Below are 25,014 nucleotides of genomic sequence, written 5' to 3' on the forward strand. Positions count from 1 at the left end.
TTCACCACACATGCCTCAGCTTTTTCCAAGGGTGCATTATTGCATATTGACCCAGCTTGATGTAGTGGTTAAGAGACCAGGCTAGAAACTGGGAGTTCTAGTTTTGTCTTAAGCACAAAGCCAGTTGAGTGACTTTGGGTCGGACACTCTCTCTCAACACTGGGAAACATTTAAGTGGTGAACCATTTCTAAAATCTTGCCAAGAAAACTGAAGAACTTGACCAGGCAATTGTCAGAATTCAAGACTGACTCAATGACTCACATACACATATATATATATATATATATATACACACACACACACATCACCAGATATTAAAAACCCAAAACATAACAATTATACAGTATAAGATACAGTATATAGATGGAACATGAACTGAAAAATATCAGCTGGATTATCTGCTTTGAGATTTGAGAGATTTCAAAATATAAGAAATTGCCATATGAAAATCTGATTTATTTTCTTCATGGATTTTGTTCTTATTACACCATAGTCTGATGCAGTTTTATTGACGATATTAGAAAACAACTATGAACTGATACACCATGCAATATGTGTGCTATAACAGTGTTTTTCAACCACTGTGCCGCGGCACACTAGTGTGCCGTGACATAGTGTAAGGTGTGCCGTGGGAAAAACACCCGCCTATATTGAATATAGGCACAGAGTTAATTTTTTTTAACATTTTCTAATGGAGGTGTGCCTCGTGATTTTTTTCATGAAAAAAGTGTGCCTTTGCACAAAAAAGGTTGGAAAACACTGTGCTATAACACTGTACAGCAAAGGCTGGATTTTATTATTTATCTACAATTCCCCAGTGCAAAATTGATTCCAAATAAGCTGCCTAGATTTTTGTAGGAAGCCAGCAAGGGAGCAGGACCACAAAGAAACTTCTAATTATTTTGTCCTCCAGATATGAGACTCGGGTATACAGTCATTGAGCATAGCAGTTTCATTCAGTACTATGTAGATTGAGAATACATGTTAAGTTACTATGTCTTGGGCTGAAAGATGTTAGAGGAGGATTCTGTACCACTGCAATTTCTTTTTCAAACCGCAAATGTTTTTCTGCACAATGTACTCATTCAGTCCAAGTCAGAGAGAAACAAACAAAAAAAAAATCTCTTTACCCCAAAATAGCTTTCGCTGGATAGAAGCTACAGTTGAGTCACTCCTTCTGGGATTCATTAAAACATGCAAACTCCCTTACTCTGCACAGAGTTACTCTCTGTGTTTCCTTGCAAACCGGGTTTGGATTCTTAAACCATCTTATTTGACATACTGTTTGCCGAGGGAGAGGCCCCGATAGATAGACTAATGCTATTCTCATACAGGTCTAGGATCTGGATACAAGTTTAACAAGATTTACTAGTACAAAAATTTACTAGGCATTCTGGTCTGATGATTTATTTAAAGCATTGGTAAATGGACTTTTCACATAAGGTAGGTACACAATAATAAACATGGGCATCCAATTAAAACTAATGTCAACACATATAAAGCACATTAAAATAGTTTAAAAATAGCAAGAAGGCAGCTATAGACTATAGCAGTAAAACCTGAAAAAGGAGTTAGGGCAGAAGTAAAAGCACAGTTGTATGTATTATCTTTGCATATGGACATTCCTGGCTGAAATCACTGGAAATTAAAGCCTTCTTTTACACATTACCTTTTGAACCCCTAAGTCACAGGCTCTCAGCATTTCCAAATACGATTGGGGAAAATACCTGTTTTGAAATCCTGGACAACAGTCATTGGTCAGAACCCTCCATACCAAGGTAGATGGGCAAAGATCTGGATTGGAGAGCATCTTATTTACATGCTGCCAGGTTGCAACAACAACTGGTAAGTTAATTTTCTTTAATCTGGTGCCCTCCAGATGTCTGGAACCACAAGAAATGGCAGTGCTATTTGAGAAGGATGAAAGCTGTAATTCACCACATCTGACGAATACTGGGTGGTGGAAGGCCATGGTAAAATCAACTTTCATGCTCATGGATGCCATTTCTATTGGATATGTTAGTTGTATTTCTGTTTAAACATCACAACAATGCACTCCTTTTTTATTTACTTCTGATCTTATTACATTTGGTCTGTACACCAACCTACCTCAGTCCCCCTGCTAAAATACATACCAGCTTTATAATATTTTTACTTGCTAACCTGTAAACATGCATGCTGCAACAATTTAAGTTGCCACAAATAATTTACCAAACCTAGTACTGCGGATGCTATCTTCCCCTGACAAACAGTGCTCTCAATATTAGGAGGCAATTGATTTGTTTGTTGCAGGGGGAGGGATTATCTAACTTCCTCTGGTGTAGATACTCATAGCATCCTCTCATCTTCTGTCTTGAGGAGGGGCTGGCAAGGGTAGTTACATATTGAACAATGAATTTAATGCACAGCTCAATAGCTATAAATCTAAAGCACTGTAATGGACATTATTGTATAATTCTTCATTTTGGGATTTTAAATAGCACAATTTCCTTGACCTTGTAATTATCTACTTTTTAAAAAAAATACTTTTTAACATATTATGCAAGCACATCATTGTTATACTGCTGTGATACTTGAATCTTACTGTTCAAAATTAAATAAGGAAAAAGAAAAGCTTTTCTGGTGATGTTACTTTTAACATTCCAAATCTGTATTTTGTTTCTTTATATTTCATGGGTAGTAATAGCCAATCATGTTTAAGTTGACAAACAGCTAGCTAAATACATGTGGTTTTAAAATACATATTTTTTTTCAAATGCCTGCTTAGCAGACTGTTGCTCTTCTCACCCCCAGTGCAAAGTTTTCACTTTAGTCTGGAGGGAACACAACAAAATGAAAATAAATAAAGGATGAACTTTCCAGGACAAAATAGAAAATCAATGGCAATTCCACTTGCAGTTGACTGGTAGTAAAAAATAAATAAATATTGTAGATGGCATCCCACTGGAAACAGACTGAAACTGGGGTTGCTAAATTGCTCCCAATTGAAAAGATTGCAGCATTACTGATCAAAAGGCCATGTTCTTGTCATGTTCTTAATAGAGTTTGGCTGTTTTGGTCAAGAAGTGGTAGAAAGATACCAGGAGAGTTATAAATATGAAACATTCTGTGAATTTCTGGTAAAGTCCATTAATGAAGACTTGCATGGATGCAGTCATGGACCCTGAATTTGGGGAATTGGTTTCTAAATACTTTGTGTTATCCATTGAAAATGGCAAACCAGGTACCAAGATAATGTATAAGACTGCTAAGAAGAACAGAAAAGGTATCGTGAGATTCTTCTAGAATCCATGAAAAAAATATTTTCATTTCATTGTCCATTCCAGACAGGATTCATACATGACTGATTCCACAAATACACCATGTATTAATGATTGTTTACTGTATAGCTTACACTATATGCAATGCCATAATCCATGGTTTACAAACTGTGATGATAGTTGCAGTTTATTTTGCTGCTGCTATTGCAAAAATTATGAAGATAACGTCAATTTACATTCCACTTTTCTGCCTCATAAGTAAACTCTACTGGGTTGGTTCACATAACACATTAATCCAAAACAAAACAAAAAAAGGGAATGGTTTAATGGGAAGTCTGAAAAGAGTCAACTCTGTTTCCTAGCAAAATGATATTCAACCAGTCATGTCATTGGCACTTAGCTAGTATGACTGATGAGCAAGGGTAACTGGATTTGAAGTGCATAATGTTTGGAGAAGAATTAGAAAAGGTGCTTTAATACCTGTTGAGGCTAGTGATCTTACTAATATCAACTAATCTATCTTTCAGTTCAGGAACTATAAGGGAGGAGAAATTGTGGCTTAGAGGCTAATACAACTGCCTAACATGTAAAAACAGCCCAGGTTCAAATCCCAGTAAGCGTATGGCTAGCTGATGAGAGCTAAATAGATCTATACTAATCTCTCTTTATTTATTTATCAGCACAAATGCAACACATACATATATACACATACATATACACACACGTACATAAAATATATGTTGCCCATTTGGTGAGATGAGCAACTATACAAATTTTTTAACTCATCCAAACTGGAAACCACACAGCCCACAAAATTAGCTTGTCTATGGTTGCCACAGAAAAGAATAGCAGAGTTAGGCTCAACAATTTTGACTCACTTTCAAGCCCCCTGCTTGAAGTTCTCTCTCCAAGGATTATAAAACCTGTCTTAGACTACCAAGTTGTATTCTCACTCAAGGCCTTGAACAACTGCGGACTCCAAAATCAATGAATGCTCTATACTCCTGTGTGCTGGCAGTAGGCTTTGGGGCCCATAAGTAAAGGAAGAAAGAGAAACACATATTGAAACTCCACACAGAAAAATCAGGGAAAAAATCCTCCCACCACTACATTAGTAAACAGTTAGGCTGACAGTCCAGATCACTCAGCTTTAGTAATCTGGCCCAGTGAAACAACTGAAATAGGAGGAATGTAGGCCTCTCCACCACATATATTACTTGATGGAAGTCCACTTAAAGAACCCCATGCCTGAATCTTACTACCGCAGTAGTAGTAAGAATTACAGAGCAAAGAGTTTTAATTAATTCTCTTAGCAAGACAGGCACAGGGCGAGTCTTCATCTGGAAAATCTGTATTATAAAAAATTGCTGCCAGTATCTTATTGTTCTCCCCCCCGCCCCCATTTATTTAACCCCCTTCATTTCAAAGTCCTGAACCGCTAGATTGCACCATGAATTCCTTTCCCTCCACACTCATTCATGCTCCACCAGAATTCCTCATCTATAACACTGTCACTCAAACTCCCAGTTCCAGCCCGCCCAGCTGAATGGGGAAGAGAGAAGGCCTTGTTTATCAGAAGTATCAGAAACCACACTCCAGCTTACATGAGCCTCCTTCAAGCTGTTGTCAGGCCAAGCTCTTATCAGGCCTGTTATTTCCTGGACAGTACCACATTTTAGCCTAAACTTAATCCTCTCCAAATAGCTTCTGTACACACCATCAGCAGCCTGGAGGAACCAGGCAGGAACAGCAAAGAAAAGAAGAGAACTCTCTGCCCGCTTTATCTATCTCTGTGTGTTTATAAACTATTCAGCATCCCCCATGGGACATAGGGATCAACAAATGCCTTAATGGACTAGGAAGGAAATACATCTGAAAATAGACACTGACCAGTAGGGTCCAGAGAATGTGGGCCCCTGGAAGATTTGACATCTCCAGAGGCGGTATCGTTTCAGAAAAAGCTGCAACAATTTCAGTTGTGACTTCGAGTTCTCCAACCATGATTAGTCCCTTCTTCAAGGGTGTACTTGAAGAGACTCTTACTTCAAATCAACAAAATTATACACTGAGTCTTCAAACTCAAACGCTGAAACTCTCTGGTTTGAGTGTAATTTTGCTATGCTAGTTAGAATTTCCCCAGGCTTTCTATGTATGTGTTTTGATATAAGCAAATTTTGGTTTGATCTTGAATGGTCTGGATAGCTGATTGTAGGCTGTAGTATTCAAACCAATTTTTAGACTTATTTTGTTTTGGGGAGACCCACTGCTGACTTTTAATTGTTTTTTTCTGTTTATAGTTTTTGAATATCTGATTTGATATTACTATAATTGTGTGGATATCATTAATTTGATATGTCTGTAAAAATAATTTTACAGATGGATAGCAGGACAATATTGCCAATAAACTATAGCTTGAGATTTATTTTTAAAAGCACAGCCCTGCCTGATATGGTATTTTATCCCTCCTATCCTATAACAACCAATTAGAGAAACAAAACAGTATGAAAGCCAATCATGCATAGCTATTTGTTGTCCTCAAAATATAAGTATTCTTCGGAAGGAGGAGCAGGAGATGTTCAGCAATTCCCAAAAGAAACAAGGATGAGAAACTCTCTGGATTATTCCACTTATGGAGGCCAAATTTTCCCATCTCTACCCAAAGGTGATTCCAAGATACATTATCTGAAGTGCACAGATCCACACATTTAAAAAAAAAAAAGATACGATTCCCATTTCTCCATTCAGTTTCCCAACTCTATATAAAGAAATATAATAATTGCAGGAAGGTGTACAAACCCAGTTTTTAAAAAAATTCAAAAAATTAAACCAGAGGTTCCCAAATAGTGGGATTGGAAGGCCTGAGGATCATAAGCACCTTAGCAATAGCAGTTAGACTTTTATACCGCTTCATAGGGCTTTCAGCCCTCTCTAAGCGGTTTACAGAGTCAGCATATCGCCCCCACAGTCTGGGTCCTCATTTCACCCACCTCGGAAGGATGGAAGGCTGAGTCAACCTTGAGCCGGTGAGATTAGAACCGCTGAACTGCAGATAACAGTCAGCTGAAGTGGCCTGCAGTGCTGCACTCTAACCATTGCGCCACCTCGGCTGGTTAGTGATTTGTCTAAGAAACCTGATCAGCTTTTCAGGGGAGGAAGGTTGTCAAAACCTATTCTCGCCTTTGCTCCTTATTTTGCCTGCACAAATCTCGGTGTCAGGCTGCAGTGCTACAAAGTCTGAGATGCATGATCACAGATTCAAATTTAATTTTTAAAAGAAAATGGCTAAATCATTAATTCTGTTCATAGCGGAAGTGTCTCATAAATTCATGCATCATTTCCGAATGCAATTACTCAACTCAACAACTAATTTCCACCAACACTGTCAAATAATTTAGTAAGACTGTATTACTATTATTCTTCTCTTCCTTACTAGTATCTATCTCTTCCAACTTACTACTATAACCATGTTGCTTGTATCTTTCAATTTATATTGTTTTTATGTTTCCTAATACAATTTGATACCTTATTAGTAACCTTGACTATTTTAAGTTTTGTATCTTTTTATTCTTGATGAATGTATTTTATTCTCCTTATGTACACTGAGAGCATATACACCAAAGACAAATTCCTTGTGTGTCCAATCACATTTGGCCAATAAAGAATTCTATCATGGTATCACAAAGTTAGTGAATCGCAGATTAAAGAGTTTAACCCAATTCTGGTGTCCAGGCAGTATGTCCATGCGGGTGCTTTTTCCCAAACAACAATAGAGAAGCATTTTACCACCACATTCCAGATTTTTTTTAAAAAAATACCTTAGTTGCCTAAGTGTTCTTGATGGTCTCCCAAGTTAGCTTTTTAAGAAAGTCAAGTCAGCTCAGTGCTGCCACATAACTGGCAAAAAAGATCTGAACCATTTTTTCAATCATTTTAGTCAGAATAGGTAAATGGTAGCGCACATCTAAAGGCCTTGTAAAATAGATCTAAAGAGACAGGTTTATCTGCCAGATAACTAGATGTTTGATGAGATGGGCTTACACCATCAATGAGCAACCTGTATACTTTGGCTTAGCAGTTAAGATGCTGTGCTTGTTGACCAGAGGGTTGGCAGTTTGAGGACTAAGTATTGTGGGACGGGGTGAGCTCCCGTTACCTGCCCCAACTCCTGCTCAGCTAGCAGTTCTAAAACATGCAAATGTGAGTAGATAAATAGGTACCACTTTGATGGGAAGATAACAGCATTTGGTGCAGCTCAGTGTATAGTCATGCTGGCCACATGATGACAGAAAAGTCTTCAGCGCTGGCTCCCTCGGCTAGGAAACAGAAATTAGCCCCACCATCTAGAGTTGAACCTTCCAACGACCTTCCTTCAGTACATTGTGGCTTTAAAATATTCTATTTTTCCATTTTTATTTTTCCCCCTCATTTATGAAAACTAGATTGCTGAAGATTGGTTCTATTGCTAAAACACTTTTAAAATAAAAAAAATAAGAAATTTATTCTTATTTTCAAAATTTCTCTCAATACATAAAATATACAAACAACCCTAGGATGCTGCAACAAGACATAGCATCAAAGGCAATCACGATTCTCCGTTTGCCTTGCTCCTTCAAAGGGATCTCATTTTATATAATATTTGCTATCATATTTGCTGCTGTATGTGACATCAGTTCTGCTATAATATGAAATCTTGAAGGTGGACCTAAACTGATTTCAGTTGCTAGAGTTAAGATTTTAAATCTCTATTCTTTTACTTTTAAGCTGATAGGTTTCCTTTTCGACATGTGTTTCAGATTACCATTTGGTATGTAGCTATGAGTTTATACCATATTATAGGCAAGATATCATTAGTTATGATTTTAAAAACCCCTAAGCTATTGTTCAAAAATATATTCACATACATAGCCAATGCTAAAAATGTAACTTCTGCTGCTTTCAGAGTGCTGTTTATACAGTATATGTAAGGCCTATACATTGCGAAGAACAGCAACAAATCAACCCGCATGTTTGATTCTGAATTAAGAAATTAGATAACATTAAGAAATGGTTTCATATCTTACTGGGCTCTAATCTGCAGGGCAAAGCACAGGCAAAGGATAGGATAAGATAGGATAGGATAGGAGAAGAGAAATGAAGAGAAGAGAAGAGAATGGAAGAGAAGAGAAGAGATTTTATTGGCCACGTATGATTAGACACACAAGGAATTTGTTTCCAGTGCAGAAGCTCTCAGTGTACATAATAACAAAGGATAATAATCACAACAACAACACCATTAGAGTTAGGGAAGCAGATGAGAGTGATAAAAGTAATATATAGTCATACTACATGGATAATATACTTAAGACATGACAGAACTGTGGAAATTAAGTGTTCAGCAGAGTGATGGCACCAGGAAAAGAAAAGAACTGTCTTTGTGTCTAGTTGATTTGGCATGCAGTGCTCTGTAGCTGCATCCTGGGGGGAGAAGTTGAAACCGTTTGTTTCAACTATTAATTATTATTAATAACTAGTAAGTATTAATCTGGGTAGGATCCCTCTCAAAAGATATTTGCACAGGCACTTGCACTCTATAATGGATGCTGAACATGCTTTCAGAGAGATAAAGTAATTTACTCTTCTTCTGGACTAAAACATGCCAAAGATCAAAAATAGGCAGTACTAGAGCAGTATCCTGTATTCACAGAGTATCTCTGCAGTCCTGAATATGCAGCTTGGGGTAGTTATCTGGTGCCACTATCTTATCTTGCCACTGATCCACCCATAAGGAGACAGGAAAATGAAACAAGTCAGGCTACTCAATAGTCTCCACGGGCATGAATGGCAGCTGCTCAGCACTTTTAGCCTCAGACTGTGTCCAGCATCAACCCAGGCAGGGGCCATCTGCTCCCTCCAACTCAGAGTCCCTGCTTCTGCTCCTCCACAAATGCCAGCTAGCTCAGTTTGAGAAGGAGGGGTCGGTGGAGGGCTTTAAAAGACTAAATTACTGAAATTGAGGAAATTCCTACCCTCTTCTTGGTGGAGCTTCAAACAAGCCATTTATAACCAGCCGTAAAATGTTTGCAGCTGGGGTGCTATATAAGCCATTTGTCTTAGCAATGGCATTCCTGATGCTGCCGAGTATGTCCCACACTTGGAAATATATGTTCCCTCAGAAATACCCAAAGGTCCACAGAGGACGGGCTCTCTTGTTAGGTAAAGGGAGAGAACAAGAAGGAAGACTTCCTGAATTGGATAAAGATGCCTTCAAAGCAACTCACCACCTGCCGAAATGATAGGGGCTCAATTACAAGGGTTGATTCTAATGAAGATTCCCTCAGGCAGACAACATGGGCACATGCACAGGTTGCAAAACCTTTGTAGTTTTATTAAAATGAATATGAATTCATATCCTATAAATAATAAAACCATAAAACCATAAAACCATTTGCTGGGGATTTCTTCAGAAATATTTTTTTTCATTCTAGTCAGATTTCCCGGTGGTCTCCCAACCAAATATTATCTAGATCCAACTCTGCTTAGTTTTTCAGGATCAGCCAGGGTTGACTGGGGCTCTAATCTCTTGAGGCCTTGTGTTATTTCCCTCAAGTCAAGCTAACCCCTGGTGATTATGTAAAACATCTATATGGTTTTCTATGTTTTGTCACTGTCACTTGCTGGAATTTTTTGATGTAAATTTCCTTAGTTAGCAGCTCTGGGATTTCTGGATGGCCCATCTAAATCTATATACAATCATACCCATGGTACTATCCTCAGAGATTAGTCACCATCCCCCCAGATCCTCTGAAGCCGTTTATTTGACCTGATTTTCAGCAATCAAGTTCTAATGTTTCAAGCAAAATGATCTTATAAAGTTCAGTGAAGTTACTAGCCCTTGTTGTATATTTGAATTTATTCAGCTGCTTTACCATTCATACATAAATTGTAGCACATCATCAACCCAGAAGGGACCTATGTAATCAACACTCTTCAATTTATAATAGATATTCTGTCCAAGGGCATCGCTTATTTGTAAGCATATATACTGCACTTATGATAAGTTCATTTGTGATTGCTGATGTTCATTAAAGCAGCTACAACTTTATCCTGATTACTCCCTGAATTCCCACTTCACTGCAAAACAAAATGCCAAAATTTTGTAAACCTGATCAATCAAAATAAATAAAAGGCAGATGGAAACATCGTACTAGAAATGTGTTCACGAAAACATAAGAGCTGAGGCAGAGGTGCACTGCTTTCAGTCTTGCAGCAAAGTCTAAAGAAAAAAAATGTCCATGTCACAATGCTGGTTAGCAAAGACAATGTTGGTGACATCACAATACTCTGATGCATATGTACTTGTAGCTGCTGCGGGAGTCATCATCGGAGGCATTATTGTGTCATACAGTTCCAGCTGACCTGAAACTATTAGGAAATTTTTTTTTTCTACATTGTATTTGCATCACCATCTTACCGCTATTGTTAGTTCATGTGCACTCTTTCACACTGAAGAGGAATTATGAGTCCTTGGGGAAAGAAACCCACTCTGTTTTATGCTCTGAAAAGTGGTATGAATTGTAGGCATAAGCCATAAATCAGCTTTCCTCAATTTATTGTCCTCTTGATGTATTGGAACAAAGCAGACAATCCATGGCTAAAGGCTAAGGATTAGGGGAGTTGTAGTCCTAGTTTACCTGGAGGGCAACAGCTTGGAGAGATAGTATCTAAATACCATATACTAGTTCTTACACGCCACCAGAAGGAAAGCATTGTAATTTATAAGGAGGCACCCCAATTAAAGTTTACCCCAAATTAAAGTTTAGCCCAAAAGTATGGCCATGAAATGTAAAGCTATAAAAAATATAAATCTACCCTGCTCATGCCCAGAGGCACTCCCTATTACTGAAGTCTGGTTAGTTGGAAAAGGAAGAGGAAAAGGTGAATTATTACATGACCCGACAAAAGCGCAAACGTCATAAGCGCGCCGACAACACCGCGGCGCTAAAACCACGATGTCAAAAGCGCGCCGACAGAAGCGCGATTTACTTTAAGGTAAGATTTACATTTAGGTTTAGGGTTAGGTTTAGGTTTAGGGTTAGGGTTAGGGTTACTTTACAGCGCGCTTCTGTCGGCGCGCTTTTGTCGGTGCGCTTTAGGGCTAATTAGTCGCTCATCCGTCGCGCAGTTTTGTCACCGCGCTTTAGACATCGCGGTTTAGTCAGGCGCGCTTTTGTTGTGCGCGCATTTGTGGTGGAACCGAATTATTATTGGTATGCATTTTCAAATGATCTCAGACAAGCCTTTCTCCCACTCAAACCTTTCTACACTAATGAAATTGCGGTTTCCCTGCCTTGTCAGTAACAGCAACAGTTGTAACAGAGTTGGAAGGGGCCTTTGAAATCATCTAGTCCAACCCCATTCTCGCATTAGCCTCGGTGGTTCAGTGGCTAGAGTGAAGTGCAGGCTACTTCTGCTGTCTGCCTGCAGTTCAAATCTCACCAGGCTCAAGGTTGACTCATCCTTCCATCCTTCTGAGGTGGGTAAAATGAGGACCCAGATTGTTGGGAGCAATATGCTGACTCTGAAAACCGCTTAGAGGGCTGTAAAGCAGTATATTAAGTCTAAGTGCTATTGCTATACTTTTTTGATAGACAGCTGTCCAGTCTCTCCTGAGACGCCTCCAGTGATGTGGGGGAGGGGATCCACGATTTTCGTAGGCAATTTGTCCAACTACTATTTCCCCTCTCGTCTTAGGGGAAGCATAGTCTTGCTCCTCCAACGCTCCGGGCTAAAGCCGAGATTCTCCCAAGAAGCGTTTTGATTTGCAGCAAGCCAGCGAAAGAGTTAAAGCGCCACATTTCCCAGCCAGCGCTCAGGCAGCCCGGGCGGGGTGGGGCCGCTCCAAATGAAACCGCTTTGAAAGCGAGCTAAGAGGGAGCGAGCGCGAACTCCCATCGGGCGGCGGGGGAGGGAGGGAGGGAGGGAAAGAAGGAACTCAACACTCAAAAACTCCATCCCCAGGTATTCCCCTGCGACGCGGCTGCGAGCCTGCACCCGCTGGGCGTGTGTGTGTTGTGTGTATAAATATACATCTAAGACTTTTGCTTTTCCATGTTGTAAACACCCGCGATGGGTGCCAAGAAAAGAGAGAAGGGGGGGGGGCAAGGAGGGAAGCGATTTGGCAGCTGCTCAAAGAGGAAAAAGGGAGCGCAGGAGGATCCGCTGGGGACACCCTTGGGTGTTTGACAGATCTCTCCGACACAGCCGCCTCCACTTCCAGATTCTCCGGAGCGTCTGAAAATAAAGGCACCGCTTCGTCTAATCCGCCTCCCCCTGCCCCCACCCCCCTGACTGGTCTGCCCCGCTTTGGGATCTGGTTGCATCTGATCTGGTGGAATGGAAGGCGAATTTCAAGATTCTTGGCGCGCGCATTTTATCACAACTCCCCACCCCCCCCCACCCCCAAAAAAAGGAGGGGACGAAAGTTAAAATCAGTCCACAGCTGTCTGGCTTTTAAAGGATGAGCATCACCTCCTGTTCCTCTCCAACTTTCAAATTAAACATAGCCTCTCTCAGATATTCATTCTCCTATACTTTCTGTACACACACGCGCATACTCAGGCCCTTTATAAAAAAGAGAGAAAGAGAGAGAGACTGAAAAGGAACTTCAAAGTTTCCTCCTCATCTGGTGTTCATAATGAGCTTCCAAGTCATGACAAAGAGCCACAAACTGGAGGTATTCCCCAGTTCCCGAGAAAGTGAACTCTCTCCCGAGATCAGAAGCGAAGAAAGGCGGCGGCTGCAAATGTTCCCAAGAGACAATCACGCATGTCCTCTTCCCATCAAAAGACCGAGGGGGGGGGGGCAGCGAGGGAATGGCTTGGTTCCTCGTATTATCCCCCTTCCCCGATGCCAGTATCCCCTCTTTTGCAACTCTGGAATTCCAAAGCAGGAAACCAAAAAAGTTGGAAAATTAGGTTCGAATCTACCACGCAATTCCGCCTACGCAGCAAACAGCGCCCCCTAGCAGGATGCCCCTCAGATCCACTCGTGCTCAAGGCCCACGAGAAATTTATTCTATGCCCGCTCTACATTTACAACCCCACCCGCATCGACCCTCTTCGGAAAACGAACCCATCGCCTCGATCCATACCCTCCCCCCCCCACTCCCCCACATATACGACCAGCATTAATGCCGATCGGCGACAATCCACCTACATTGTAGACTGGCCGGTTGGGGCCACCCGAAGGGATCCAAGCCCAAGGCAAACTGACTGATGCTCGATTTCCGCAGCATGCAAGCGCTCCGGTTAGTAACATCGTAGAGCTGCCGCGGCGTGACGGCGAATGCCTCCATGCAGTCGTACATCTTTCCCCTCCGGAATCCGCTTCCAATGGAAATAGGCGAGGGAGAAGGAGGATAGGGTGGCGAAAATATGGACGGTGGTGATGATGACGATGATGATGATGATGCTACTAATAGTGAGCTTGTGCTGGTGATCCAAGAAGAAAAGGAAATGTTCGCCTCCCTCCCGGAGAGGCGGCGGGAGGGGGGAAGAGGAGGAATAACACGGGCTGCTATCAAACGAGCCCGTTCGCGCTCACACGCCACTTTCTCGGCGTCCCGCGTGTAATACACGTCCCGCGTGAAGTTGGGAGCTGAGAAGTCCAGCCTTTCCGATCGCTCCAGCTTGCTCGCTGAAGAAGCTGTTACCTTGCCGCGAAAGCGGCTAAGGACTCCCCAATTGGTGGGTGTGGCTTGGGAGCGAAAGGGGCTGGACCCTGTGGGACGGATGCACAAAATCTGACTACACACAACAGTCACATACGGGGGCATAACACGCCGAGCAGGACCTAGGAAACGCGCCCAAACAGTGATTTGGCAAGCGCGCAACAAGGAACAATAGGCAAACGCGCGCGCACACGTAGGCAGGGCTGTTGTTGGCCGTGTGAGTGTGGGTTTGGTTTGGTTTATTTTGTTTTTCCTCCTTTCTGTTGCCGCTTCTCTTTCCCAAGCCGCACCCACGATGGCACTCAGAATGCAGCAAGCAGAAGAGGATTGCGAAGTTTTGCAAACGTACCAGAGTTGATACGCGTATTTACGCGGAAGAGAGTTCGGCGGAATTGGGGGCTGAGTAAACACGCGTGCATTTTGGGAGGCCAGGCTGACAGATCGACCACAGAGGGAACACCGCATTTTTATAATCCGAAAGGAGATGGCCCTATCATTAGTCTGGAGTTCAGTAAACCTATAAAACAAACCGATTTGAGGATAAGGTAGAGATCTGAGGATTAAGTGAGGCATGATACAACCTGGCCTGACCTCCCAAATTAGCTCCCTATTTCCATTGTGCCTGGAAGGTGCTGCCTGTCCCCATGATGAAGGTTGAGTAACTTTGAAAGTTGATCCCAGGGAAGTTGTCACCCTGCTACAAATAGCTGCTTTTTCTAAGCCTGCCTCTGCCAGGAAAATGTAAAAGGGCTGAAAAAGGGCTCACACTTCTGTATTCACAGAGGGAGAATGGCTGAATAGAAGACACCAGCCTGCCCTGAAAGGTGAGAGGGAAAATAGGTACCTTTCCTTTATAATCCGCCTAAGAAGTTTGGCAAAAGTTATGAGCAGAGAATTAATATAGGAAACTCCACTAAAGTCCATATAGAATAAATACAAGGTAACCCATCAGCAACTCAAAATTGGGACTAGATGGTACAGGTAGTCCTTGACTCACTCACTCGACTCACTAGATTTGAAGTTACAACGGCACTGAAAAAAAGTGACTTATTACCATTTTTCACACATGACCGTAGCAGCATTCCCATGATCACATGATCAAAATTCAACCGCTTGGCGACTGGTTCGTGTTTATGACGGGTGCAGTGTCCCCAGTGATATGCGATCATCTTTTGCGACCTTCTGACAAGCAAAGTCAAGGGGGAGGCCAGATTCACTTAACAACCATGCTACTAACTTAACAACTGCAGTGATTCACTTAAGAACTAAAATGGCAAAATTCACTTAACAATTGTCTCATTTAGCAATAGAAATGTTGGGTTCCATTGTGGTTGTAAGTCAAGGACTAACTGTAATGGTCCTGGAATATTTTTGTAGGAAGGAGCTTTGGATCCATCCCATGGACAGCTGGAATCAACTTTTAATTAGGATTGTTGCAAGTAGGGTAACAGAGCATTCAGCAGAGTACTTGAAATGATGTTTATTCTGCTCATTGTGTCTTAATTATTATCATGGAGAACCCCAGAAGATAAATTCCTCATGGACAAATCACAGCATATAAAGCAGTTTCTTCTCTTCCCATGTCCATGTAGTTATGTGGAACAGGAATTTAGTTCTGAAACCCAACACTTTAATTTCAAAATCAAGGGATGGGATTTTGGAAAGCTACCCAAATAATTAGTCTTTTGTGCATATAAAAAATAAAAATAAACCAACTCTGAATTCAAAACATATCTTGCTGCTTTTGTACGCATAATTAGAATAGATAAAGAGATAAATAATTCCACATTGCAAAGGCATGTTTTATTCACTTTAAAAAAACCTTAGTGAGTACAATATCTGGGCACAGCAAAGGAATCTGAATTTAATTAATAGAACTAAAACAGTGTGATATTGATTTATGTGACTGCTACATTCCCATGTCACAGCACAGAGCAGATTCATTCTTTACCACATTCAGATGTACAGTCTTCCTCCCCCCTCCCACTTCCCAGTCAGTCTCTCAAATCACTATAAGAAATTTTGTAGTGGAGCAGTATATATTCACAGAGCTATAAGCTGGCCATGTGGCAAGTGAACTAACTGGAGTAATCACTTTTTCACATGCAAAATCCCTTCTGGATCTAATTTGTTCCTACAAATGGGACCAGAGCTTAATATGCAGAAATCAACAAATGAAACATTTCAAAATGGGTGACTCTAGCATCCACCTATTGGTAGGTAATGCCTGCCTGTCACAGGTAACATTGTTGCCCTCAATAAAGCCATTTAGCTCTTTCCCCCCTGATTCACCCATTACGGACAATGTGGTTATAGGGAGAGTGATGCAATGGATAAGATGATGGACTAGAACTGAGGAGGATCAGGTTCAACTCCATCCTCAGCAATGAAAAGTCATCAAGCCAATTAATCTCTCAGCCCAATGCACCACAAGGGATTCCTGTGAAGAAAATGGAACACCATGTACACTGCTTCTGGCTGCTGGAAGAAAGATAGAGTAAAGAGATATAAAAAAATCTTTCAAAAATATTTGATAATGTCTCTCATTCCAAGATTTCTCAGTAAGCCTAACAGTCATGGAAAAGAGGGAAGGATGTGGATAAGCTACTGGCTAAAGGTTAGAAAGCAAGGAGTAGGAGTGAATGGACCTTGCTCAGGAAGGATGGACAGTGGATACTTCCTAGGATTGGTGCTTCTCAAGACATTTATAGATGATCTGGAACTGTGTGAGACTAGTGGAATAGTCATATTGGCTGGTGACATTCAATTGTTCAGAGTGGCAAAAATAATAAGGGACTGCAAAAAGCCCATCAGAGAAATGGGCATCAAAATGTCAGATGTCATATGACATGAGCGTGTGTAAAGTAGTGAACATTGGTGCCAAAAAATCCTTATATCAAATACTGGGATCAGAGTTAGCAGTGATTGATGAAGAAAAAGACTTTGGAGGAATGATAAACAATTGACTGAAGGTGTGGGCACTCTTATATCTCCAGTTCCACGGAAAAGGCCAACAGCAAATTAAGGATGATAAGAAGTAGTATTGAAAAAGGGATGCCAATATTATAATGCTCTTGCATAAATCAACGGTGCAAGTACATCTGGAATATTGCATGCACTTCTGTCACTGTACCTCAAAGGGATATAATGGAGCTAGAAAAGGTTCAGAGGACAGCTAAGATAATCAAGGGGCTGAAGCAACTTTGCTATGCGGAAATCTTGTCACATGTTTAGTTTTTAAAGCCTTTTGGTCTAGAAAGGGGGCAAACAAAGGGAATATGATAGAGGTATATAAAAATATGTGTGGCATTGATAAAGTGGACAATAAACTGTTTTTCACTTCCCTAATTATAGTACCGGAGGTTACCCAATGAAATCAAATGAAGGAAGAAACAGGACAAATAAAAGGAAATATTTTGTAACCAAACTTTGAAACTTCCTACCACAAGATGTGGTTCTGTCTACCAGCTTGGCTGGCTTCAAAAAATAATTGGACCAATTAATGGAAGTCGTGGGAAGTGTGACAGCCTCTGAAGGCCATCTGTGGACTTCCTTGTACATTTGGTTGGCCACTGTGAGAACAGAGTTCTAATCCAGCAGGGCACTACAGAAAAACAACAAACAAAGAAAAGATTTAGTTAGCCATGACACAATTGGCTACGTTCAGAGAACATATTGAACCATAAACCATGAATTACAAACTACAATAACTGGTTTATACAACAGGCCAAAATCAAATGCCCACATCATGGTTTACTGCATAATTTCTGCCTCTTCCTCCCCAGCACCTACAAAAATGGTAATAAATATTGTTGAGCCAAATATTATTACATTTGGCATGCAGCCTTTTGATAGGCCTTTTCATCATGTAAAAGGAAGCAGATTAATTAAGTAAACTCGCTTTCTGTTAGTTACATATATTAATCATTAATAATGTGTCCTCCCAAGCTTTTTTCAGCCCTGAGTCTACAAATATGACCCTCAATGGACAAACACTTTGCTTTGACCCTTATTTTTTCTGCAAATCTCATTCCAAATTTCATGCCAGTCTTGGTCAAGTAAGTGATGTGACTAACAGAACCATATTGGATAAGAACTTAGAAAGTTTATCTGAGCAGCTAAATGAGACGCATTAGCTCTGCATGGATTTGGGAACTTTCGTCAGCAACAATCTTGAACAAAACTTTAGCTGTAGCAATAACAATAGCACTTAGACTTATATACTGCTTCACCGTGCTTTACAGGCCTCTCTAAGCAGTTTTCAGAGTCAGCATATTGCCCCCAGCAATCCGGCTCCTCATTTTACCCACCTCGGAATGATAGAAGGCTGCGTCCATCTTGAGCCTGGTGAGATTTGACCTGCCAAATTGCAGTCAGTTGGCAGTCAGCAGAAGTAGCCTGCAGTAGTTCACTCTAACCACTGTGCCATCGTGACCCACTGTATCAAAATAAAAGTTTGCAAAGATAGAAATATGCAGCCCTAAGTTATTTGGCAGCCATGGTAGTCAGGTTCTCTTCATTGAGAAGAGAGTGGGAAATATTCTGAGGTTATTGATTGGCTGATAAATACCCATGGGCACATACTTCCTACCCTTCCTTATAAAACACTGGCGCATTCCCTAGAATCTTATCATAAATGATCTGGTCACTTGAATACATCTCTCCAAAAGGGAGAGATAAAAAGTTTGCCCACAGTGGCCCTGTGGCCATTTTAACAGAAAAATTAGAAATTGTTTTAGAATGTGAAAGATTGATTTAAGATTCTTCAAATTTTTCAGAGAAGAATCCCATTGAAGGAGTGAATGTGGAGTGGAGCTGGGTCAAATTATCCATAAGATGAACCTGAGCCAGCTGTCAATTATTTTATTTTAGATACATTCTATAGAGATCTAGCTCTCTGGAGAAAGCTCTAATGCTGAATAAGATGGAAGGAAAGAGAAGAAGAGGATGACCTGCAGCAAGTCCAAAATCATTTGCAGTGTTGATCAATGTATCATTGGGAGACCTGAAGGATTAGCCTGGGGACAGATCCTCCTGGAGAAAATCAGCCTATGTGGCTGGCACATAGTCAGTCATCACACATCCCATTCTGGAATTTATCAGTTGTGCAATGAAATAACCCAATTACTAAATCTGAGCATAGCAAGGCAGCTCAATTCTCAACCTGGTGCAGTTTCTGGCACTTAAATGTTCTCCTGCTTTAAGGCACATGCCTTTGGCTACTTTAATTAATCCCCGTGGTCAATGCAGCACTTGCTCTCACAGCTCCCAGTTGGTATGGCATTCCTAGACTACGTCCCAACATAGTCCCAAAGTTTTTTTTCCTCCAAAAAGGCAACTGAAGTTTCCTAGTTTTTTTTCCTTGGAAAATGTTTCACCCAAGAACCTTCTACTTGAACCGAAGAAGCTTGTTGGATGAGAAGCAAAACGTTTTCAAAGAAAAAAAAATCAAGAAAGTCCAGTTGAATTTTGAAAGAAAAATAAAACTCCTAACTTTGGGACAACCATGACCTGGATGATTGAGAATATCCAAATACCTGTCCCACAATGCTCTCTGACCTTGTCCGGTTCATTGGCTATCTGCTTTTCCACGAAGTAAATCTCTGAGATTGTTCAGAAAAATGTGCCGGTGTTTATTTCTCCTCTCGAAATGGCTGAATAGCCCCATCATGGTGGAGCCGGCCCCCTCCCCAGAGGCTGAAATAAATTGGCTCATACACACACACACACACACACACACACACACACACACACGGCTGCTAAAATCTTTTCACCCTCCTCTCTCTCTCTTCTTGTTTCCACTAAATGGGCCAATATATACACACTTGCTAGTTGTGCTGGAGAAGGCCTACATTTGTACCTCCCTCTGTCTTGGCTGAGCTAGGCCTCTTCTCTGCCTCTCCCCAGCTCCTATGCCAAATTTAAATTCCTTTGTCCCTTGCCGAGTTTGCACAAACCAACATCAGCTTTCCCCACTAACTAAACTGGGTTTACCACCCCTCTGCCCCCCAGGTAATGTTGATTCTCTCTGTGTTGGTCGGGCTAGGCTCTGTGCCAGTGGTTAGCCAGACCAGGCCAGGCTGTTCCACCTCCCTCTCCGGCAGCCTCTCCCTTTCCTTCCAGCTCAAAGGCTGAGCGGAGCAAGCGAGCGCGGAGCGTCAGCCGAGCCAGCGGTATGAACTCCGCAAGAACCCCCTTTGGGTGCAGTAACCTCTACATGACCCAGCTCCATGGCAGCCCTTCCCTTCCCTTCTCTTCTCTGCAGGCCCTCGCTTTTTTCCCTTTGGCTCAGCTTTTCCACAGGCTCCTTCTGTCCTGCAGCCTTCGGAAACGGCTTCACAGTTCCCCCACTGATGCCCTAGCCTTCTGCCATCCGTCCCCCTCACCATCGCTTTGGCAACGAGTCAGTTTTGAGGCCTTCTTTTTTAAGTGTAACTTAAAAGCTGCCGATGTTGCATTTAGCCTTTGCAGCAAAAAAAAAAAAAAAGAAGGCTTCACATTTGCATGCAAGGTATTCACATACACAGCGGAGAAGTAACCTCAAGTGTTCTTCCTATCCCTCAGTCTTCATTCCACCCATGCTCTGTACACTGAGTGTAGTCCATGAACTGGGAAGGAGGGAGGGAAGCTTAAAAACAGCACAAATCTAAAGGTTTCTGCACACTACATTATCAAGGCCGGAAAGAGAATCCTCTGGATTTGCCACAAAAACAGATCGAGATTTTTATTATTGATGAGCAAGATTAATTGGTGGTCTTTTGACAGGGGCGGTGGGAAGGAAGGAACCCCTAACCCATGTGCTTTGCCCCGTACAACTCCTATGCCTATCTTTTCCCAACTGTGAGAAATGCATCCCACTGAATTACAATCCCCTTTCACACACAATCAAACCCTGCTCTGCGCCCCCCCCCAATTTTAGGCTTTTCCCCAAAACTAATACCGCATGCCAGCGTTCGCAATGGATAGTTTTAAATTGCAGACTCAATCATCTCCTCCTCCCAATATTTAAAAGGGAGGAGGGGCATAAAAAAGAAAGTCTCCCCCCCTCTTATGCAAAACCCAATTCTGGTCCCTTAATAACCAAGGAAGTGTAGGTACGAGGGAGGGAGGTACGTAGTTTTAAAAGACATTAGTTGGTTCAATCGACTTAGTAAATAAGAAACTCGGGGGAACATTTCATGAGCACACAGGAGCACCTCTCCCCCCCATCTTGCCCTCCCAAAAACGATCTCCCGCCTATACTGACACAAGACTCTGCCCTGTAGCTACTCCCCCTTTCTCTTCCTTGTGGCTTTTCGTTGCCGAGTAGCCTCAGACTCGGGCGAGGGTTTCTTCCTTGCATCCTTCTGGCTGCATTGCAGAGATCAGAAAGGTTCCAATTAGCCTGACCCGCCTGCCACTAATTCAAACCAGAAGTTGCTTTGCACGGGCTGTGCTCTGTGGCTGAGCTGTGCTGGAGTCCCTGCTATAAAGGCATTCCTTCCCTTGCTCCCTCTCCCCCTTCCTCATTGCCCCCATATTGAAATATATTTCCAGAGGGGAAGAAGGGAGAAGGAGGGCTGTGGGAAAAGTATCTTTCACCAAGGCCTGGTCTGAAATGTCTTCTTTAAGTTTGCAATGCCTTTGTTTTATTTTCTTAGTGGGGTTTCCCCCGCCCCCTTACCTGCAACTTTCAATTAAAAAAAGAACCCCTTCCCAGGTTAGGGTTATCTTTTGGATCAGTCCCATATGTCATTTCCCCCTACAATTACACCCCCTCAACAGCTACATAAATTAATGAAGGGAGTGGAATTATATATCCAACCCTCAACCGCAAATTAGATATCTTTTCAAGTATAAGAAGCATAACAAAGTTGTCTGATTGCATTAGAACCGTTCATAGGCCAAAATTAAACATGCATTATTATTATCTGATAAAGAAAGGAAGGAGAATTATATCAAAAAAGGAGATACTAAATACAAGTCTTTCTATTTTAGACAGCCTTATTGTGAACTTCAATTCTTCAGATGCTTGGAATTCTGTCTTGATATGCAGATGGACATGAAGACATGCCCATGAAAAATATTAACGGAACAAAATGGTCTGAGAAAATAAATAAACGTAACTTAATTCCATTAGAAGACTGCAACTCATCTTGAAACATTCAGAAATTGGATAAACCAGGAAGAAACATAATTATAAACCTGAAACAATCCAGAATCAAAAAGGTCCAGGGGGAAAAAAAAAGTCTTTTAGAGCTGTTAAGGTTGATGTTAATGTTAAGGTTTTTAGAAGACTGCCATTATTCAATACCCCAGGAGTGAAGATTCTACAAATGTTGTTGTGATATAGTTTCAAAAAACTTGAGTCAGCTTGACTAGGGGTGAAGAACCTTGGGAATTGTAGTTCAGCAACCCAAGGTCCAGATTTTGTTTCCTTCAAAATGATAATTTTGAGGGCATCAATCTTCCGGTAAATGAATACTGAATACATTAGTGAAAGGATGAGCAGTTTACTTCATTAGATCCACAAATGGAACACACAAAGCTGACTTAGGATAAGACCATCCAACTTCTATCTAATTCAGTGCAGTGACTAGTTATGGATATCCATATTCTTAGGCAGGAGTGCTTCTTGGCCCGGGTGACACCTTTTAATTCAGCCTCCCCAATCCAATACCTTCCAGATGTGTTGGATTGCAATCCTTGTATGTCCAGCCAGAATTCTGGTAGTTATTTTCCAATAAATGTGGAGGGTGCCAGGTTGAGAAAGAGGGACACTCACTAGAGATATATCAAACCAAACCAATGTCTGATACATTTACAACACATACAGGAGCATTATGCTGTAGACTGGCTCCTTGTAAGTCTAATTATAATGGTGGGCACACATATATTGAAATAAAGGGAGACTAATTCAAGACACTAATACAGAAATAAACAAGCAATCCTTTCCACAAACAATAAGAAAAACCAAAACCATTGTTTTAAAGGTGGACCTCTGGAGAAATATTCACACGACTTAGCCACTTAATACAATAAGATCTTACGGTATGTATCTGGCCTTCTAGTTTATGGGTCAGTTGACTGCGTGGCTATATTTCCACAAGTACAATACAATTTTTGGATACCATCATAAATACCCAACACCCCTCCCTCCCAGCAGATGCAATAAATGCTTGAAGTTGAATCCATGCTGTGTATGAACACAAGTGAGTGACCCTGGGCTGGAAGCCAGATACTTCTAATGTAACAGTTGAATGTCCAATGGCTGTATGAATGGAAAGTCAATCAGTGTAGCTTAGATACTACATTTTTCTGAGATTGTTGGCTACCTGGCAATCTATTGCAGAGAGAGAGGAGAGAGAGAGAGGGAAAGGGAGAGAGAGAGAGAGAGAGAGGGAGGGAGGGAGGGAGGGAGAGAGAGAGAGACTGAACCCTCTTCTTTTGGGAATAGAGTGGAATTGGAGCAGGAATTCTTGCACTAGATACAAAGCATATCTGTGATTTGGCTGAGCAGAAAGGAAAGTGGGGATGGAAAACATCTTCTACTTTCTTCCATGAAGCCATGGAAATGGGAAAGAAAAAGAATAATGTCTTTTTTAAAAAATACACAATTTCTATAATTCCTGAACCAGAAATTTGTGAGACGAGCTGAGCAAAAGGGTATAAAAATATAAGAACTTGTCTTCTATTGCAACCAGAAAAGCGGGATTTGCTGAGGCTAGGATTTCAAGTTAAATAGGAATTCTATTAATGCAATACTAGTGACAGCCTTGAATCTCTCCAAGAGTGGCTGCTGGGCTCCTTGCAATTTTCTGCCTTTGTTCTAGCTGGGCCCATGGTCTTCTCAAATCAGTAAGTCTGGAGGTTCTCACAACTTCTGTTGGGACAGCAGATCAAAGCCGTGGCCAGGAGACAATCAGCTCCAGCTAGTGTCCCCAAATGGGCCACTTTGAAATGAGATATGCTCGCTTGTAGTCACATAAGTCTTTCATCACTCAGGTTTTGACCATCACTGTAAGGCACGCTGCTTGGAGTTGCCTTTAACTTGGTGCAGGTTGCAATGTAGGTAGTCCTCCACTTAGGACCACAATTGAGGCCAAAATTTCTGTTGTTCAGTGAGACATTTGTTAAGGGAGTTTTGTCCCATATTACGGCCTTTCTTGCCACTGTGTGAATCACTGCAGTTGATAAGTTAGTAACATGGTGGTTAAGTGAATCTGGCTTCCCCATTGATTTTGCTTGTCAAAAGTTTGCAAAAGGTGATCACGTGTTCTTAGGACACAGCAAGGGTCATAAGGATGAGGCAGTTGCCAAGCATTTGAATTTTGATCGCATGATCATGGGGATGCTACAAAGATTGTAGGTGTGAAAAATGGTCATTGGTTCCTTTTTTCGGTGCCGTTGTAACTTTGAACGGTCACTAAATGAACTGTTGTCAGTCGAGGACCACCTGTATTCAGTATGCTGGTTAGTAAAAACTAGTTCAGCAGGCCAACACCCATCTGGTCACTGCACTGCTTTTCTATAACTTTCTGAGTACAATACAAAGTGGTAGTTTTCCCCTATAAAGCTCATCTTGGTTCAGGTCCTAGTTCCTTTGTTGTTGCTGTTGTTAGTTGCGAAGTCGTGTCCGACCCATCGCGACCCCATAGACAATGTCCCTCCAGGCCTTCCTGTCATCTACCATCCTCTGGAGTCCTGCCTACTGCTTTGGTGACTCCATCCAGCCACCTCATTTTCTGTCGTCCCCTTCTTCTTTTGCCCTCAATCTTTCCCAGCATTAGGCTCTTCTCCAGTGAGTCCTTCCTTCTCATTAGGTGGCCAAAGTATTTGAGTTTCATCTTCAGGATCTGGCCTTCTAAAGAGCACTCAGGGTTGATCTCTTCTAGGACTGACCGGTTTGATCGCCTTGCAGTCCAAGGGACTCGCAGGAGTCTTCTCCAGTATCATAGCTCAAAGGCCTAAATTCTTTGGCATTCAGCCTTCCTTATGGTCCAACCTTCACAGTCATACATTGCAACTGGAGAGGGTCCCTAGTTACTTAGGGACTGTCTGCTCAA

At 41.6% G+C, this 25,014-nt stretch overlaps 1 protein-coding gene and 1 long non-coding RNA gene across 3 annotated transcripts in view; both read right to left on the reverse strand.

Annotated features, from left to right (window-relative positions):
• The window catches only part of RARG (retinoic acid receptor gamma), a 153,588-nt gene that overhangs the window by 37,574 nt on the left and 91,000 nt on the right, over window positions 1–25,014 (reverse strand). Inside the window, exon 1 of one of the 2 annotated variants that reach the window (XM_087710565.1) lies at window positions 13,456–13,948. The exons of the other annotated variant lie outside the window; for it this stretch is intronic. Within the exon in view, the coding sequence (XP_087566691.1) occupies window positions 13,456–13,606 (151 nt within the window). The 5' untranslated portion in view covers window positions 13,607–13,948. Of the gene's footprint in view, window positions 1–13,455; window positions 13,949–25,014 lie in introns of those variants that run through there. 2 annotated transcript variants of the gene reach the window in all.
• On the reverse strand, window positions 15,756–18,556 carry LOC148048280 (uncharacterized). The gene is made up of 2 exons (XR_015696063.1): window positions 18,280–18,556; window positions 15,756–17,573 (listed from the first exon to the last, which is right to left on the reverse strand). It is a non-coding gene; the product is annotated as an uncharacterized LOC148048280 (long non-coding RNA).

The sequence above is a fragment of the Thamnophis sirtalis genome, unplaced genomic scaffold, assembly GCF_051295495.1.
Source record: "Thamnophis sirtalis isolate CommonGarterSnake01/CBP01778 unplaced genomic scaffold, rThaSir2_p1.2 scaffold_3, whole genome shotgun sequence".
NCBI lineage: Eukaryota > Metazoa > Chordata > Lepidosauria > Squamata > Natricidae > Thamnophis > Thamnophis sirtalis.